Genomic DNA, 21009 nt, shown 5'->3' with positions numbered 1-21009 from the left:
ACTAGGTTGCCTAAGTAGGGATGAATTGATCCAGGTAAGAAATGGAATAGATCAAAGTTCCCCTGCTGATCAATGATGAGTTCAGGCTCATGACTTCCAGCCTAATCTATATCGATACCCCTGCTTAAGGAAAAAATTAAGTCTCTCCACCATTTTCTCTCCAAAACTGATAGCCAACATTCAAAGGGATATCACGATGCTTTTGAGTGAATCTTAGAAATTTTCCTTCATGTGTCTATGATTTCATGGATTACTCCCTTTATATGTTATCTCAGCTTGTAACATTTGTCTATGTTCTCCTTAGTATCCTGTGTAGATTATCTATGTGATGTGCTGGAGGACTTCTAAGGATTTTACATCTGTTTTCCCTCATTTTTTACTACACAATTTGGTTGCACTCCTTTATAGATTACACTCTTCCTTTTACTCCACTTTTAGTAATGTAATCGTCATCATTAAAATTCATCAGCTGGCTTACATGCACTCTGAATTCCTCCACTGGCCTTTGGGCCACCTACAGTTTTATTTCTTTGGAGAGCATGATGTTCTATGGTTCATAGTCAAGACTTAGAGAACATTGGTGTTTTTAAAAAAATTATCAAGGATTGTTAAAAGAACTGCTCAATGCCCCAAAAGCATTTCAGCTTGCTCTCCACTTCTGTTCTATTCTGGACTCCTGTCAGGATCTATATGCAGTGTCTGTTGAAAATATATGTATTACAATAACAGCAACACTGGGCAATTATTAATTATGATAGTTTTAGCTCTTCTCAGCAATAACAATGCTCCAAAAACAATTCCCAAAGACTCATGATTGAAAATGTTATCCACATCTGGAGAAAGAACTATGGAATCCGAATGCAGCATGAAGCATATTATTTTCACTCTGGGTATGTGTGTGTGTGCAATTTTTGTCTTTTGTTCTGTTTCTTCTTTCACAACATGACTTATGTGGAAATATGTTTAACAAGATTGCACATGTATAGCCTATATCAGATTGCTTGCCATCTTGGGGAGAGGGAGAAAGTAAGGAAAGGATGGAGAAAATTTTGGAACTCAAAATCTTGTAAAAAAAGGGATGTTGAAAATGATCTTTATGTGTACTTGGGAAAAACAAAATATTATTTACATAATAAAAAAAGAAAATATATGTACTGATAAAGACACTTATGCATAAAATAGATTGTCAGTAAGCTATCTAGCCACCAGTATGTGATATTCTATATCAGTAATTCTAGTCACTTCATATAGCCTTTCCAGGTTTTTCTGAAGTCAATCTGCTTATTATTTCTTATGGAACAATAATATTCCACTACATTCATATACCATAACTTATTTAGCCAGTCCCCAACTGATGGACATCTTCTCAATTTCCAGTTCTTTGTTACTACAAAAAGAGCTGCTACAAACATTTTTGCACATATGGGTCCTTTTCCCTCTGTAGTGATTTCTACGAGATATATACCCAGCAGTGATATTGTTGGATCAAAGGGTTGCTACAGGTTGCTAGCCCTTTAGATGCAGTTCCAAATTGCTCTCCAGAATGATTGGATTAGTTCACAACTCCACCAACAATGTAGTAGTGTCCGTTTTCCCACATCCCCTTCAACAGAAAATGTTTATTATTTTAAAACAAGCAATTATTTCAATTACAGTTTGGGAAGCTGACAGTTCATTCCACCCCTATGGTTCCTTTCTCCTATGGTTAGCTCTTGTCAGAATTTGATTTTCTAAAGAAACTGTCCAGACCTGATATATCTTCGTCCCTCTCCAAGCTTTATTATGAACTCTCCAATTTCCTCCACTTTGTTCCCCTGAGTCATCCCTTCTTCTCATCCCAATCTTGCTTTAGCTTCCTTTTACGTGTCATCTTCTGCTATTTGAATAAAAGCTTCTTTTAAATTTTTTAATTTAATTTTTATAATAATAGCTTTTTATTTTTCAAAATACATGCAAAGATAGTTTTCAATATTCACCTTTGCAAAACCTTGTGTTCCAATTTTTTTCCCTCTCTTCCCCCATCCCTTCCCTAGACAGCAAGCAATCCAATATATGTTAAACATGTACAATTCTTCTAAACATATTTCCACAATTATAATGCTGCACAAGAAAGATCAGAAAGGGAAAAAAAAAAACAAAAAAGAAAACAAGATGCAAACAAACAACAACAAAGAAAGTAAAAATATTATGTTGTAATCCACACTTAGACCCTGCAGTCTTATTTCTGGGTATAGATGGTTCTCCTCATCATAAGACCATTGGAACTAGCCAGAATCACCTTGCTGTTGAAAAAAACCACATCCGTCAGAATTGATTATTGTATAATGTTGCTGTTGCTGAATACAGTGTTCTCTTGGTTCTGCTCACTTCACTCAGCATCAGTTCATGTAAATCTCTCCAGGCCTTTCTGAAATCATTCTGCTGATCATTTCTTACAGAACAATGATTGAATATAAACTTTTTGAAGAACTGCTTTTCTTTTTGCTTGTATTTGTATTCCTAGTACTTAATAAATGCTAGTATATTTTGCTAGTATAATGCTAGCATGGTAAATGCTAGTATGATATGGTTGAAGGTTAATTTAAAAGAAATAACTATATTTCTTCCAAAACTTAATGAGAAGTTAGATTGTTTTATATATTTAATCTTTTTAGTGCCTCATTATTGATAGAAGACAACCGAATTTTCATATGCCATTCTGCATTCAATCTGTTGTTTTCAGTTGAAGTATATGAAGAAAGCATGGCCTCATAAATATATAATAGGAAAAAAGATTAATATGTTAATAAGTAAATAATATCTCATCATTATTATTTAAATAATAATCTTATTAATTTCTGAAAGGGATTTAGGACCACAGGAGTCTTCAACTATACTTTGAGAACCACTGTCCCAGACCATAACTTTCTTAGATGTTTTGACCATAGGAATTAGAGATAAAAGGAAAAAGAGTTTATTTAATAAAAATAAAAATAACAATAGCATTTATATAGTGGTTTAAGGTTTACAAAGTGTTTTACAAATATTATCTTAGTTTCTCCTCACCACAACCCTGGAAGATGGGTGCTATTATTCTCTCCATTTTATGGAAGAGGAAAACAAAGGCGGAAAAAGTTAAGTGATTTGCTCAGCTAGTATCGGAGGCAGATTTCAGGTTTAAAAAGATTCAACTGATAAGAGTGGGTAGGTGAGGAAGGAGGGATAGTAGGAAGGGAAGAAAATAGAAGTCTTTGGGAAACTTGAGTTGGAATTCTCACAGAGCCCCTCTTTTTTTTTGGATTGATTGTTTATCTTAGTGGGAAGGTAGGGTTTCCAGCCTAGATAGGCACTGCTGGATATTTACAAAGCATTCCTTGATTCACATCCAAGAAGTGAAGCTTCTTAAGCTTAGGTCAGGATTCCATTAGAAACTCATATTTTTAGTAACAGACGCATATTCATCTTTTCTTCTGTGGGTTCTGTTTTCTTTCTTAGCAACTTGTCTTCAACTCAGTCACCAATTGCTTGGGACCACGGAAATTCCTGCACAGTGGGAAATTGTACAAGGCCAAGAGCAACAAGGAACTGTATGGCTTTCTTTTCAATGACTTTCTTCTTCTGACTCAGATAATAAAGCCTTTGGGTTCATCTGGGACTGACAAAGTCTTCAGCCCTAAATCTAATCTGCAGTATAAAATGTATAAGACGGTAAGTCTCTTTCAAAATTTCAACTGCACATGGTATAGTGTTGTTGTTTTTTTTTAAAAATCAAACAACAAGGTGATATGGACTTAAGAGAAGCCAGTAGGTCTTCAGTTTTTGAGGCTTAAACATACAAGGAAAATATGATAAATATAAGACTTTGTAGGGTACTTATGGCAGCCAATTTAAAGGATGAGACTTGATCTACACTATATAACCACCTCAATTTTATCAGAAAGACAGCAAATCAAAACAATAATAAACTGAGCATGAAAACTCATCAGAATCCTTAGGATAACTATGTATGTTTTTGTTTCTCATTTTTTTTCTCTGACAGAAGTCAGTCCAGACATTTGGCACTTAAAAAATTAGGTCTTTGAAATATATATGTCTTGCTCAGATGTTCATGGCTATTTGTATTGGGAACTAAGCAGAGAGTTGGAGAGTTTTGGTTTTTTCTCGATTAGTTTGTAAGTGGGTGTTGTCCCAGAAAAAAACTTTTAGCTTTATTTGGGATTGGGGTGGGGTGGGGTGGGGGAAACACAGCCATTGTTCGTGAATGAATCAATAGATGAAAAAATAATAGTTTATTATGCATTTATTCTGTGCCAGGCACAGTGTTAAGTTTGAGGGTATAATTTGTCAATCCTCAGGGAGGTTATATTTCTGTAGGGAGAAAACAACAAATATGGGGGGGCACAAGTTAAAAGGGGTTACCTGATGGTATTTATTTGGTAGTATTGCTAGGAATTGGCACAGGACACCTAGAATTGTGATAGCTCAGCAATGAGAGTCCTGTGTCCTAGTACTGAGAATTTGAGATCCTTTGGGGAGGGAGTGTGTATGGTCGAGTCAACAAGCATTTATTAAGTGCTTACTATGTGCCAGGTATTGTACTATGCACTGTGATAAACTTTTAGATGAAAATGCCTAAAGAAAGGTCAATTGCTTTTGCTATACAGTGGTTATTTTCAGGGGGAGAAAAAAATCATTCCTATATGGGAAAAATAACCAACATACTTGTTACCAGGTGATAAGTAAATCATATCTTAAACAGTTTCCCCAATACAAAAAACTGTTTAGAGAGTTGGATAGAGGGAGACATGTATACAAAGGATTATTTTTTAAAAAAATAAAAATGTACAAATTGGTGGTAAGAAATAAATCACTGGAAAAGAGGGATGATAGTACAAATGCTATCTTTTTATTCATAGTATATACCATCAGAATAGTGTTATGATACCAATGCATGGTATTTTTCAGCCCATTTTCCTAAATGAAGTCCTAGTAAAATTGCCCACTGACCCTTCTGGAGATGAGCCCATCTTCCACATTTCCCACATTGATAGAGTCTACACTCTCCGTGCAGAAAGCATAAACGAAAGGTAAGATCCCAGTAACATTTCTGGTATAAAACCAGGCTCTCTGACATTCACCCATCTCACCTTCATATATCATTTACATAAGTTGAATAGAGATTTTGTAGTTGTTTCAGCAATAACGCTACCATCTTTTATGTAATGCTATGTATACAGTTTGCAAAACACTTTCAGATATTTTATCCTATTTTATACTTAGTGGTATGAGATGTTCAGGACAAGGAGTATTGTACTCCTTTTATGGTGGAGGAAATGAGGCAAATGACTTGTCCCAGGGAAAAGGAAAGAGAATTCACATTAATTAATTGATTGATTAAGTGCCTACTCTGTGCCAAGTACTGTGTTAAGCACTTTGCAAATATTGTATCATTTGATCTCCACAGTAACTCTGCAAGCTAAGTGCTATAATTATTCCTATTTTGTGGTTGATGGAAATTGAGACAAATAGCTGTTTTAAAATTACTTGCTTAGAGTCATATAATTAATAAATATGTGAGGCAAGATTTGAACTCAAGTTTTCCTGCTTCAGGCCTAGTGTTCTGCATACTGGGCCACCAACTACCTCTACCTAAGAATGTTCAAATAATAAATGGATGATGGGATTGGGATTAGAACCCATGTTTTCTGTTTTCTAGCCCAGTGATTTTTCTTTTGTGTCATCTTTCCTCTGATAAATGCATTACCTACCTGTTCTTTCACAAAATCTTGCAGGTGCCCCTAAAGAAAATGATGTGAGTTGTTCTACAGCTCTCCTCTGGAGTCATGCAGTTCTCTCTTAGCTTGTGCTCTCCTTAAAGCTGACATTTCCGTCTTCTTCCCATCCCAGAAAATACCTAATTCATCTAACACAGTCCCTGGAACATAGTAGGCACTTAGTTAAATGCTTGTTGACTTGATTTGATATAATAAAAGACCAAACTTATTAACAGCCTCTCATATTAGTATATAGGCCCTTTACAAAAAATAAACTGGAAATTGAGGGACTGTCCATCAATTGGGAAATGGCTCAATAAAGTGTGCCATGTGTTTGTATTGTATTGTTATTGTTCTTTGGGAAATGATGAGCAGGATGCTCTTAGGACAAAACAAACAAACAAACAAACCAAAAATCTGGAGAATCCTACCTGAACTCAATCAAAGTTAAATGTACTATATACAAAGTAATAACAATGTTCTGGGATGACTGTATATTCTTGAACTTAGATGAAAAATCTTGTCCATACCCAAAGAAGGAACTGATTGTGTCTGAATACAAATTGAAGCATTCTCTCTCTCTCTTTTTCTCTCACTTTTTTTGACTTAATTTTTCATTAGGGTGAGAGATCTATGTTTTCTCTCACAAATTAACTTTTATGGAAATGTTTTTCATAGTTTCACACATGGTTTCTTAATTGTGAGTAAGAATGAGGGAGAGAACCTAGAACTCAAAAATTTTAAAAATAAATGTAAAAAAATTGTTTTGAATGTACCCAGGAAAAATATTAAATAAATAGTATGTAGGCCCTTTAGGGGAAAGCCCCATTACCCAGATTCACCCAATATAGTCATTCTTTGGTGTTCAGGGCAAGCTGGATAACATTCAACTTCTCACTTACCCTAAAGTTCCCTCTCTCCTCTTGTCTCTGCACTAGTCACTGGATTCCAAAATCAAAGAATTTTCAAGTTGGAATTGGCCTTATTAGTGCCAGCCAAACTCAAAAGGAATCTCTGCTGTAGCCCAGGAGCCCAGGAAAGCTAAAGGCCTGTACCTTTGGGTACATTCGCGTCTTTCCTTTGATGTCCTTTGGGGAAATTGCTTCTGAATTTCATGATTATGGGGATAAATGGCGACACCTTGTGGTATGGCAAAGCCAAGACTGAGAATCAATACTGAATTCCATCCAATGGCTGGATTGCAGCCAGGGGTGGGTGACTAATGATATACCAGATCCATATTCTTTTTCAGTCATTTTACTTAAATCAGGGTTTTGTCTCTCGACTATAAGTATATTTCTATGTTTTGGGTACATTTTGCTGTAATTTGGAGACTGATGACAACAGAATGCATTAGAATGAAAAACTTTTACAAAATCTTTTAGAAATGAAATTTTTTACAAAAGGGATTTCATGAAAAATAAGTTTATATAACAATGCCTCCAGCATTCAACTTAGCATGAGTACAGATGAAGCATTTAGCTTGTTAACTTTAATTTACTTCTCCAGTAAAGAAAAGGAGGACATCCTGCTGTGGTGTTTTCCCCGGTGGCCCTTACTCTTTGAGTTAAAGTGATTATGATTGTTGAAATTATGATGTTGACTTTGGTTCTTCCCTTGGGTAGAGCCTTAAGACAGATGTATACCTAATGTCATTGAATGAAATCAATATTTTTAATTTCCTAAGGAAAGAGAGCAAGAAGAGAGAAGTTGAGTTTCCACATTCCATATTCCATGTGCCTTCATATAAACTTTTCATGGAATCTTACAAATGCAGGTTTTAGATACTTTTATATAGCTATCTTTTTAGGTCATTTTATTTTTATCATCATCATCATCATTATTATTATTTAACATGTGAATAAACTAAATCCACTTGTTAAATTCTCACAATTTAATCTGGTAGTCACACAATACCCAATATGAAGACAGAGTGGAAAACACTTCAATAAAGAACACTTTTGGGACCTTACTCTGTTCTGTTCCACATAATAGAATTCTTTCTATTCTTTTGCGCCATACGAGTGGGCTTATTTACTGAAGTATATTGATGACTTACTGTAAGGCAACCCCATGGGATAGACTTCAAGGACAATATTGTAATGAAGCTTTTTTACTTTTGGGTCTTTGACAAGAGGTCGCAGTTGTTTTTTTCCCTGAAAAAGAGTTTCTTTTGATATCTTTAAGTATTTAAGGCTATTCTATAAGAGAGATTAGGCTTATTCTCCTTGGGCCTTGTTGGGCAGAAGAAGGGGAGAAATGGGTGTCAAGTTACAGAGAAGGAAAAACTTTTCCAATAATTTAGACTAAAGCACAGGAAAATAAGTGATCTTGTCAAGTAGTGAGTGCCCTATCATTGGTGGTCTTCAAGCAGAACATAAAGCATATTTATATGCTCTGTGCTACTATACACCTGTCATTTTCCAAGGATGTTGTCAAAGTGATACCTATTTAAGTACAAGTTGAACTAGATATTCTCTAATGCCACTTCTAAATCTGAAATACTGTTATCCTCTGTCTTTGATCATAGAAAGGTGGTAATGGTGTTAGCAGTGAAATTAATAAACAGAATCAAGAGAAGGCTCTGCTGGGAGTTTCCCTCTTTCTTGGAGTCTCTACTGTATGTAGATAGAAGGTAGCAGAGTGGTTGCATCTTGCAGCAAAATCAACTAATAAGTCTTTAAAAGTTGCTTTTTGGGAATGTATTAGGATTTATATTCTTAATTTAGTTTACTTAGACTAAAATTAACATTGAGTGATAGGAGAGTGTTATAGGTTGAATCTGCCCTTAAGTTCATATCTGAAATAGAATTGATGCTAATTACATGATTACACAATTTTCAGTGTCCAGGACACTGGACTCCAATTTCATTGGAGGGAGGGGAAGATAGAGGAAGTTCTTACACTCAGAATTGCCAAAATAGGAAAATAGAAAAAGCCAAATTGACATTAGTTTGCATCATGTGCCAGTTAGATGATAGAGCAAAGCAATTCAATTTCAAACTTAAAAATACACCTATAAGTAATTTATAAAATAGATAAGATGTATGGATGTGGCAATTGAAAATTGATCCTATAAATCAGGCCAAAGGATATGGACAATTTTCACATGAAAAAATTAAAACTATTTCTAGTTGTATGAAAAAAATGTTCTAAATTACTATTGATCAGGGAAATGCAGATTAAGACAATTCTGAGGTACCATTATACACCTTTTAAATTGGCTAAAATGACAGGAAAAGATGATGATAAATGTTGGAGTGGATGTGGGAAAACTGGGACACTAATACATTGTTGGTTATCCAACCATTCCAGAGAGCAGTTCGGAACTATGCTCAAAGGGCTATCAAACTGTACATCCCCTTTGATCCAGCAGTGTCTCTATGGGGTCTGTATCCCAAAGAGATCATAAAAAAGAGAAAAGGACCCACATGTGCAAAAATGCCAGTAGCAACCCTTTTTGTAGCAAGGAACTAGAAACTGAGTGGATGTCCATCAGTTGGGGAATGGTTGAATAAGTTATGGTATGTCGATGTAGTGGAATAGTATTGTTCTATAAGAAATGATCGGCAGGATGATTTCAGAGAGGCCTGGAGAGACTTATGTGAACTGATACTAAGTGAAGTGAGCAGAACCAAGAGAGTGTTGTACACAGTAACAGCAAGATTATGTGATGATCAATTCTGATGGACTTGGCCCTTTGCAACAGTGAGGTTTTTTAGGCCAATTCCAATAGACTTGTCATGGAGAAAGCCATTTGCATCCAGAGAGAGGACTATGGGGACTCAGTGTGGACCACAACATAATATTTTCAGCTTTTTTGTTATTGTTTACTTGCTTTTTGTTTTCTTTGTCTTTTTTTTTTTCCATTTTGGTCTGATTTTTCTTGTGTAGCACAGTAAATGTGGAAATATGTATAGAAGAATTGTGTATGTCTAACATATATTAGAGTACTTGCTGTCTAGAGGAAGGGGTAAGGGGAAGAGAGGAAGAAAAGTTTTTTTTGCAAGGGTGAGTGTTGAAGACTATCTTTGCATTAGTTTAATAATAAATTTTATTTTAAAAATATTAAAATCCTTTATTATTTATTAATTTATTTTAATTAATTAAATAATAAATTTATTAATTTTTCTATTTAAAAAATAAACTTATTATCCATACTTAAAAGGAAAAAAAACTAATCCTATCTATTATATGTCTGAGAAGTTTGGAGGACAAATCAGCCCACTGATAGAAGAATGTAATATATTTTAGCAAACTTTCAGTATAACCATTTTCTCTCATGCTCAGTTATTTCACCCATTTATAGAGTCCTTTTTCAAAGTTGGCATGTGTACTGTGTCAGGATCTGTGCTTTAAGATGATTATAAGTGGTGCTTTATTTGCTCTTAAAAGCCAGAATATACAATTCCTATCCTCATGGGGTTTACTTCCATGTAGGTTCTATCCTCTCCACTCTAACTTGCTGCTTTGAAGGTTTGACTCCTCAGTGTCCATGCTTTTCCATTTGTAAAGAAGTCTCCTGAAGTCTTATTTAAATATAAAGCATTTTAGAAAAATATAAAATTAGTCTTTCATCTTAAAACTCCTCCTTTCTCACCCTCTTTGTGCTCTGGTTCTCACTTAGACCAGACTTCCTGCTGACGACACAGCCCCCCTCACCTCTTTTTCTTATACTTCTCTGACTCACAGATTCCATTTGCTTTTTTTCCTACCTCCATTCTTCCCTTACCATGATCATTTGGAAACTGCTTCTTTGATTTCAAACTATCTAAAATTTTTCAACCAACCTGGATCCTGATGATCATTCTCCTTTATCCCAAGAACATTTTCCTTTAATACTCAAAGAATTCAATATCTGGCTTCCGGTCTTTCTTTCACCAGCCCCTGCCTTCATCCCAGGAGACTTTCACATGCATTTTAATATTCTTTTAGATATCCTGATTTCTTAATTTTCAAGATCTACTCCAGTTACGTCCAGCGAAAAAACTCTGTGAGATGACTAAGAACCATTACATTGAATTCCCAATCCCTATATTTTTGCCTGCCTGCATTTTGGATTTCCTTCACAAGTTAATTGTACAATGTTTCAGAGTCTAATTCTTTTTGTACAGCAAAATAACGGTTTGGTCATGTATACTTATTGTGTATATAATTTATACTCTAATATATTTAACATCTACTGGTCACCCTGCCATCTAGGGGAGCAGGTGGGGGGAAGGAAGGGAAAAATTGGAACAAAAGGTTTGGCAATTGTCAATGTTGTAAAATTACCCATATATATAACTTGTAAATAAAAAGCTATGAAATTAAAAAAAAAAAAAGATCTACTCATTTCTCATGATCTATTCCTCTATTCCACCACAACTATACCCCCCAAATTATTATACCTTTGATCTTGCCATAAACACAAGATTTCTATTTCATTGTTCATGAACTCTGAAATTTCTTTATATAATCATAATCTTTTATCATTCCGTCTTTCGCAATTCTTCATCCTATTCTTCATTCTCAACTCTTTTGCTTTGTCCCTTCTCCATTACTCTCTCCATTCTCAGTTCCTTCTCAGAGCAGTAGTTGCAGTCCCTTCCCTTCTCTGTCTTAACTCCTTATAGAACTATTCAAGTCTTCATTATTCTCTACTCTCAAACCTTTCACTTCTTCTCCCATTCTATGACAGATCACAATTTCCCAAAGAGCAGTCCTTGACAAGCACACACTATCTGCCTCTGTCTTTTGGGTTCACATGCTGTTGAACAGAACTGGAAACAAATATGAAACAGTGATGATTGGGTCCTCTACAAATTTAAGTTCTCTAATCTCAATTGTGCCTTTACTGTAATGAGGCAATATTCTATTCCTTCCTAATTGATTCTCACAGTTCCACACTAGTTCTTCTAAACCTTCTCATCTCTTTTCAAGCCTCTCATGTGATCACACCCTCTCTCCTGAGGATCTCTCTTCATACTTCACAGAAAAAATTAAGTCACTGGCTAAGAGTTCTTTTTTCTCTTTTACTCCTTATTTTACATCACTTAGACTTCCTTTTCTTACCATTTCTTATTTTTTTCTGGTCTTGGATGAAGAGGGGGCTCTTCTTCCTAATTTTATATTACTTGGACTTCCTTTTCTTACTATTTCCTACTTTTTTCTGGTCTTAGATGGAGAGGGAACTCTTCTTGTATCCCTCTAGATACATTTTTGATCCAATCTCTCCCAGTCTTCTCTATAAGATTGCCCCTATTGTCTCATCTCCTCTGTCTTTCTCTATTTCTCTCTGTCTCTGTCTCTTGTCTTTTTGTCACTCTACCTCTCTATCTCCTTTTCTCTCTCTGTGTGTCTCTCACATCCTACAACTGTTCCTATTCTACTGTCTCTTTCCCCTGTTGCCTAAAGACATGCCCATCCTGGTTGTGTGATTCTGAGCAAATTGCTTAACTTTTCAGTGTCCTAAGTAATTTTTTCCAAATTGTAAGTTGCAGACATTGTGCCAACTATATTTGGTAGTGGGAGTTTCATCACTCAGTGAAATCCTGAGTCTATTCCCTGTCTCTCTCTTTCTCTCTCTCTCTCTCTCTCTCTCTCTCTCTCTCTCTCTCTCTCTCTCTCTCTCTCTATATATATATATATATATATATATATATATATATATATATATGTCTAATCTCCCTCCTGAATTCAATTCTGTACCACCAATTTAGATATCTCAAACCAGTTGTCCCATAAGCATTCTCAACTTTAACATCTGAAACAGAACTCAGTATCTTTCCACAAAAATCCTCTTCTCTTTCAAACTTCCTTATTATTGTTGAGAGCAGCACTATCCTAAAAGTTATCCAGGCTCACAACCTTAATGTCATGTTCAATTTCTCTCACTCACTTTATATATTGAGTTTTTTTCAAATCTTTTATCTTTTATCAAATCATGTTATTTTTGCTTTTACGTCTCTCACAAGTGTCCCCTTATCTCCACTCATATAGCCACTGTTCATGCTTTCATCACCTCTCTCTTAGATTGTTGTCTGTTAGATTGTTAGATTTAGCTTTCTAATTGGACTTTGCTTCCTCATATCTCTCCCCGCTCAAATACATCCTCTACTGAGCTGTAAAGCCATTTTTCTAAGCCAAGGTCTGATTTTTCAACCCCCATTCCCCAGTTAATAAATTCCAGTGACTTTTCTTTTACTTCCACTATGAAATATAAAGCCCTTTGCTTGGCGTTTAAATCTCTTCACAATCTGGTCCCATCCTACCTTCCCAGGCTTACACCTTACTCCTCTCCATACACTCCACAATGTTGTTGTTTGTCCTTTGTTCTTGAAGAGGCTCAATGACATTGTGTCTTGATTTGTGAATGAATTGTATTTAAGTGAGACAGAGCTGGGCAAAGGCATCAGCTTCACTCTCTTGTCCAGTCATCAAAGTCCAGAGGCAAGACAAAGGTAAACATAGCTGATAATGGTCCAGGGTGGTGGGTGACCTTGAACTTTCTAAATTAAGATTTTTCCCAGGCTTTAGTTTGGTATTGCACAAGCCAACCACACTATGCCTCATTCATGACATTCCACTTCCTATTTCCATATCTTTGCCTAGATTAGTACAGATTTCAATATGTATAATTTCTTAATGAAATTCTTGTTAAATGATGCTGTCTGTGCACATACAATAGATATACTTCATTCATTTCATTCCACAAATACTTATTGTGGCATATACCAGCTCTGTGTTGGGCACTGAGATCCTCAGACTGAGTCTTGTTTCACAACTTTCTCTCCTCTCCTTTCTAAGAACTGCCTGGGTACAGAAAATTAAAGCTGCTTCTGAATTCTACATTGAAACTGAGAAAAAGAAGAGGGAAAAGGCATACTTAGGTAAGTGACATATAATTTCAAAGGCAATCTTTTTTTTTTTTTTAGATTTAATTCCAGGGTGTTCATCCTGGTTCAAATCATGATCCCTAGGGCTGAAAGATACTAATAGAAATTGAGAAGGGTAGTAAAAGGGATGGATGCTGAGGGGGAATTGAGTATGGGATAAAGAGTAGAGAGTTCATACTGAAAACAAAAAGTATGACTCATTATTCTTTTTTAGTGGGAAATAGGAAACTATTACTTTATGGGATAAAGAAGGGAAAGAAAGGTGGAAATTATGGGAAAGTAGGATGTTAAAATATTAAATTGTAATACTTAGCACCTTTTTTACGCTTTCTCCCCCATCACAGTTCGCTCCCAAAGAGCAACAGGTATTGGGAGATTGATGGTGAACATTGTTGAAGGCATTGAATTAAAGCCCTGTTGGTCACATGGTAAGGATGTTTTTGTTTTTCCTTCTCTTTGGCAGTTGCTATATCAGAATTTTCTTCCCAACACTCATGAAATGTTCAAAACTTTTATCCTGTCCACCATTCTATAGGTAAGAAAGATACCTAAAAGATAATAACATTCCAGGAAGTATATAGTCCCAAGTAATTACAGAGGTCAAACTATGAAGAAAAGTAGTTGAATAGTTTAAAAGTACATTTCATTTCTACCTGTCTACCTGCTCCATTTTAGTGAGGGGACACATTATGTATGTAGATAAATATGCCACAAAATAATTAGAAGAAGAAAATTCTTAACTGTTGAGGGGATCAGGAAAAGAGAAGATATAGAAGGTGTTGCCTGAGCTGAGGTTTTGAAGAAATATTTTCACTGACTGTCCCCCATTCCAGAAATAGTCTTTCTTCTAATTTCCCTGATTTCCATTAGATCTCATCTAAAATCCCATCTCCTGCCTGGTGCCTTCCCTGATCTTTCCAATGCCATTCTCTTCCCTCTGTTGATCACTTTCTATTTATCTTGTACAAATGTTGTTTGTACATAATTGTTTACATGTTGTAAACATTAGAAGTGAGTTCTTGAGAACTGGGACTATCTCTATGTATCCCCAGCACTTGGTATTGTGCTTAACAAATGCTTATTGATTGATTGATTGACTAAAAGGCAGAGGTGAGTAGGGAGAACATTCTAAGCCTAAGGGACTGTTTACACAAATGCATAGAAGAGAGAGGGAATATTTAGTTCAGGGAAGAGCAAATCCTTCTATTTAGCTAAGAGCTGGAAAGAACAGTATTATTAAATAGGATAGATTGGAAAGGTAAATAGGTTCCCAAGTGAGAAAAACCTTGTATTCCAAGGTAAAGATTTTATAGTTTATGCTAAAAGTGATAGGAAATGGCAGAATATTTAGAGGGTAAGTGAATGGCATTGTAAGACTTAAGCCTGAGGAAGATTATTTTGGTATATGTGAAGAATAGATGGACATGGGAATAATGGATGCATTAAGAGGTTATCACCATACTCTAAGTGACTGGTGATGAATCAAAAATAGAGGAGTGGCCATATGAGTGAAGAGGAGAAAGATGCAAGGTAGAAGCAATAGGACTTGCCTTTAAGTATAGGTATTATTTCTTTCTTGGTGCTTGTTTCCCTAGAATTTGGCATAGTCCCTGGCACTTAATAAGTTCTTAATTAATGTTTGTTGACTGACCAGAATTGGGGTGTAAATAAGAGGGAAGGGTCCAAAGGGACTCCAAGGTCATGAACCTGCATCACTAGAAGGAATGTGTTGCTCTCAGCAGAAATTGGTAAGCTTGAAGAAGGGTTATTTTGGTGAGTTCAGTTGGAGGGATAATGACTTTAAGCTTCTGTTGAGACATCCCAGTGGAAACATACCATGCAAGGCTAGATTAGTAGATTCATACTTAGTGGATCAGCTTTTTAGTTCTCATTTGCTTCCTGAAATAGTGTTACTTAATGGGAGTTGCTATTTTAGTTTATTTATTTGATTTAGTTTATTAAGATGACATTGGAGCAGGGGGTGAGGTTTGAGGGGTGGGGGAATAATATTAAGGAAAACTATGAATGTATTCACCTATAAAATTGACAGAAAAGAACTCATCATTTATTTTACTCAATCCAGGTAAGAGTAATCCCTACTGTGAGGTGACAATGGGCTCCCAATGTCATATAACGAAGACAATACAGGATACTCTAAACCCCAAATGGAATTCCAACTGCCAGTTCTTTATCAAGGATCTAGAGCAGGATGTCCTCTGCATAACTGTGTTTGAGAGGGACCAGTTCTCTCCTGATGGTGAGTATAAGTCAGTATTCAAATTGGTTCTAAGCTCCTCCTTTCCTTGACATCTTATTTCCACTTCCAAAAAATGTACTTTCATCATAGAATACTCAGACCTTAAAGCATCTTGGATTTTATTTTCGAGAGAAGGGGTGACCAAAGGTAAAGATAGCACAAAAGAAGAAATTGCCTAATGTGGAACTTCTTGAAAAAAAGATCCACCTGGTATCCAACTAACTTATTCATCCATTCAACCAATATTTCTTGAGTACTAAATATATAAGAATATCCACTGTACTTTAGAAGCAGGGGTATAGTGGTAGAGCATTTGGCAAGAGGAATTTTAGGTAGCAATCTAGAATCTCAATACCTCAGTCAATCAAGATGGCTTACAAGCTTATGGGATTGCACTGGTACGTTCCTTCAAGTCTTGACAAGGAGATTGGGTAGTGAAGTCTTATGAAGTTGTATGCTTTCTGTAAAAAGAATTACAAAGGATAAATATGAATTGTGCCAGCCTCTTTATACTTCAAAGTAGCAGATATTTTTCCATTCATACTAGTTTGCACGAAGGAAGCCAATTGAGCCATTTCATCTTGTGAAGACTTAATGACTTTAAGTCATTATTAATTCATTCCCCTCCCCCCCACACTTTTGGAGGCTTATTTAATTTTCCCCTACTTTTCCCCCTTCTCAGGTAGTCCAGTAGATTCTCCCTTTCTCTCCTTCCCTTTAACTAATCCTGTTTATTTTTTTTTATTTCATTTTTTGGACACCTCTTTCCAGAGATGATTTTTATCATTCTTTTCATTTTATATCCTCCATTGTTGTCTACTCTAGATCTTCATGCTAGCTTTTGTGGTGCCTTACTCCCAGAACAATGTTAATTCCTGCCCCATAATATTAAGTAACCTGCAACTAATCTATTTCTTCTCCTCCTCTTCACCCCATCCTTCTCCCCTCCCCTCCTCTTTTCCTTCTCCTTCTTCTCCTCCTTCTTCTTCTCTTCCTCTTTCTCCTTCTACTCCTCCTCCTCTTCCTCCTTCTTTTCCTCCTTCTCCTTTTCATCCTTTTTCTTTCTTCTTCTCTTTCTCCTCCTTTTTTTCCTTCTTCTTCTCCTTCTCCTCCCCCTCCTTCTTCTCTTCCTCATTTTTCTCCTCCTTTTTTCTTCCTTTTTCTTCTCTTTCTCCTTCTCCTTCTTCTGACTCTATCTCTTCCTCAAATCTATTCCTTGTCTTCCCACTCTCCCAGGTGCCCCTAATTACTCTCCTTCCAAAGTAGTATAAGTGGTCTTTCAAATCTCCCTGATAACATCCAAAATAAGGTCTGCATCTTCCTTCATAGAATATCTCTCTTTATTCTTAGGAGCATTCTTCAGTAGAATCCCCTCCCACTAGCAAAACAAAGTCATCCTCTTTTTCTTTCCTTTTAGTCCTCCTCTCCTTGTCACTCATTCCCCTAAAAGCTCTTTTCCTGAGAGACCATGGGGGTCACCTTCCCTCATTGCTAGCCCTCAATTTGACTTGAGCACATCACACACTCCCTTTTCTCCCCCTGTACCACCTCCCTTCCCCTTTCTATATTCAGAAGTCCTGGGCAGAAAAGTATTATTTCTTGCATTATGGTTCAGATTTTTTTTTCTCCTTAGATTGTCTCTATACATCCTGTTTTTGAGATCAGTATTTTTTTTTTTTTTTGGTCAGAGAACATATTTTCTTTTCATAATATTGTTTTTTGCTTCTCTTCTTTGAGAATGTCCTTTACTTTATATATTTGCTTTCCCAACTATATTCTTTCTTTTGTTCCTTTGATGAGATTTATTATTATACATTCAAATTTTTTCTTCTGCCTATTGTTTTTCCCATGCAGAATATAAATTCTACGCAGTAAGGGACAGGTAGGTGTGCAGTGGATAGAGCGCCAGACCTGAGTTCAAGTTTGGTCTCAGACACTTAACACTTCCTAGCTCTGTGACCCTGGGCAAGTTACTTAACCCTAATTTACTTCAGCAAAAAGAAAGAAAGAAATTAAGAAAGAGAGAAAGAAAGAAAGAAACTAAGAAAGAGAGAAAGAAAGAAAGAAATTAAGAAAGAGAGAAAGAAAGAACGAACATGCAGTAACAGTGTGCTGTGGTTCTACATTCTCCTCAAATTCCAGAGGGTCCTCTGTTTCATCAAATGTTGAATCATTTTCCTTTGTTTTGTAGAATTTATTCATAGACACTTCAACTCTTTCATTACATATGAAGGTCATATTCCCTTCTGCTGTTACTGTTGTCCCTGTTGATTTACATCCTTATGATTAAGGTCTCTGACTTTTCTTCTTTCTGATATCTTTGGTAATTTTTTTTTCCTTCTTATTTTTTCAATTGCTCATTTTCCAATTCCCTCCTTTTGATAGTGGCTTCTCAGGGGGCTATCTCTCAAAGCATTTTAGCTTTTTCCCATGCTGGGCAACTCACAGTTTAACAACCTAAATCTCCATCAAAAGTGATTTTTAGATAAAGAATTGGCCTTAGCTTGATGATGGGTTTATTTGCTCAAGATCAGTGGAATACCATATAGCTCCCCTCCTGCCCTACAATGGTGTCCAATCGCATTCCCTCTGTTCTTCAGTTCTCTGTGCTAGTTCATAGGAATGACATTGCATCAAGGGGTGGTTTGTCATTTGGATTTGGATCTCTAAGACTCTGGGAGGAGGAGTGAAGGGGGTGTGAGGACACTCACCAGATAGGGGTACTGACCTTTTCCCTCCATTCCTCCTCTCTCTTGCAGAAATTTTTTGTAGCACAAAGTACTGTCACAGGGCTTGCCAATGGGCACCTGCAGCCCAAACGTCCATAGCACTGGAGAGAGGGAGGGGACTACTAGGTATGAGGTTGGATTTTGTTGCAAGCTCAGTTGGCTAAAGCAATCTTGCTGTCAGAATTATGATGGGTGGTGAGAGTAAACATCAATTCATGAAGTTTAAAAAAACTTTCTTTTGGGTTTCTATGATGGAGATAGTTGATTTTACTTTATCTTTTGCACATAATTTCTGTTTTGGAAAGCTTTGAGAGGTCATGAGGATCAGAAAGAATGTCTAGTCCGCCATCTTGTTGGACCTTGAAGCTATTATTTCCCTATTTGATAATACTATGATATTATCATGGTCAAAGACTCACTCTCTTTTATATTTACAAACTCCTTAGAGTGAAGGTTATCAGATTCTTATCCAGTTTGGTGGATCTGGAGGTTTCAACTAAGACTCCATGAAAAAAGCATAATCTTGTTATTTCTTATTGGCATACAAACATGCCTTTCTAGTTTAATGTTTATAGCAAAGACTTGCCTCCATAATTTACATCTGGGGAGAAATAATCCCTTCCTGTCCAATTGAAGGGTTATTTCTTATAGTGAAGACTCTTTTGAGCTGAATTTTGAAAGCAGCTAAGTAGCCCATTACTTAGAGAGCTGGACCTGGAGTCATGAACACCTGAGTTAAAATGTAGCCTCAGACACTTATATATTATTAATCCTTAGCAAGTCATTTAACCTCTATCTGTCTCAATTTTCTTAAGTGTAAAATGGGAATAATAATAACCTACTTCACAAAGTTATTGTGAGGATCAAATCAGATAATTTTAATATTTATAAATCACCTAGCACAATGCCCAGCATTGATTAGACCTTTTTAAAAAATGCTTGTTTTTTTGAATAGGCTTTCTCACATTCAAAGCCCCTTTATATCATCCATTATCTCATTTTTTTTTTTCCATTGACTCTGGAAAACAACAACAAGGGGCAGTGATAATAAATCCATTTTATGAAAGGCATGAATTAGTTAAGTGACTCAAGATTGAATAGCTAGTCAGTGGTGGAAGGAGGACTAGAGTTCAGGACTCCTTGCTCCCAATCTGGAGCTTTCTTCTTTGTTCAAAGGAAGGCACAAAATAAAGCCTTTTGAAATTCTAAAATGTTAAGGAAAGTAAAATCAGGGAGTTTTTTTTTTTTTTTTGTCACCTATTAAAATTGAAAAGTAGTGATAAGTTCTCTCAATTTTTTTTCTTTTTTTCTTTTAGATTTTTTGGGTCGGACAGAAATCCGTGTGGCAGACATTAAGAAAGATCAAGGTTCAAAGGGGCCAGTTACCAAATGCCTCCTTCTACATGAAGTTCCAACAGGGGAGATTGTTGTACGGCTGGATCTGCAGCTCTTTGATGAACCATAGTGGGGCAGGATTCCCACCATAACTCTTCTCATTCTGGCACCAGAGCCCTGCAGAAATTATCTGAAATTTGGTATTATTTTTCTAAGTAGCCACTCCTATTTATTCATCTATAAAACAATGGGATTAAATTAGGGGTGAGGGGCTTCCTAAGCTCCCAAGATCACCTTTTGACAATTCTTCCCAAAATGACCAATTCTAATCTGTGAGGCAAATCTGTGTTTTCACATGTAGGCTTTCACTCTAGTTTCCAGGGTTTCTGAAATCTTATAGCTAGAGCCAAAACTGATTCCTGTTCTAAAGTCTGATCTGTCCTGTGGTTGGCTACATCCATTCTCTTTACTGCATTAATTGATTCAGTAATGTAACATCTCTAATTTTGAAGATTTTATGTAATTCTTCTGACATCTGCCTCCTTGTAGCCCCCACATAAGCTCTTTGACAATGATTTCAGTCCCTTAGCGCTGGTTTAGCAAGTTTAGCTGGATTGCAAGTGGATACATTCTAGGGGCATGAGATCTCCATTTCCTTCAGGATAACGTCTGCACATTTCTTATTTGGAATGCTGACGTTGAATCATTTGGCATATGGATGGTCTTCTGAACGTGTCACAGAATTGGGCCTTTACGAGCTGGTTGAGCTGAAGAATCCTGCTGTTGTATCCTTAATACTTGGCTGTAGGGGAATAGATGTAACAGCAATTAATGGTTAAAAATAAATTATTCATCTGTCAAGCAGTCGGGGAGAGAGATTTTTAGCATGTTTGGAAGTGGTCTTTTCAATAAGTCTTATTATAAATTTAATAAAACCACTCCCAGCTACTGTAGTAAGTTTGTTGAAACCCTACTTGTGTGAACACTGATTGTACTGTAATGGCCAGCAGTGCTGGAAAACGACCTAAACTGACCCAGAGATATTGTAGCATTTATTT

At 36.1% G+C, this 21009-nt stretch overlaps 1 protein-coding gene across 1 annotated transcript in view; it reads left to right on the top strand.

Moving 5' to 3' along the window:
* The window catches only part of ITSN1 (intersectin 1), a 256471-nt gene extending 235718 nt beyond the window's left edge, over positions 1-20753 (top strand). The window contains exons 35-40 of the mRNA XM_051984917.1: positions 3475-3687; positions 4945-5066; positions 13542-13624; positions 13975-14058; positions 15714-15887; positions 19933-20753. Coding sequence (XP_051840877.1) covers positions 3475-3687; positions 4945-5066; positions 13542-13624; positions 13975-14058; positions 15714-15887; positions 19933-20081 — 825 coding nt within the window. The 3' untranslated portion in view covers positions 20082-20753. The remainder of the gene's footprint in view (positions 1-3474; positions 3688-4944; positions 5067-13541; positions 13625-13974; positions 14059-15713; positions 15888-19932) is intronic.
* The last annotated feature ends 256 nt before the right edge of the window (positions 20754-21009 follow it).

Source organism: Antechinus flavipes, chromosome 3 (genome assembly GCF_016432865.1).
Source record: "Antechinus flavipes isolate AdamAnt ecotype Samford, QLD, Australia chromosome 3, AdamAnt_v2, whole genome shotgun sequence".
Lineage (NCBI taxonomy): Eukaryota > Metazoa > Chordata > Mammalia > Dasyuromorphia > Dasyuridae > Antechinus > Antechinus flavipes.
This window is presented reverse-complemented; position numbering and strand designations above follow the sequence as displayed.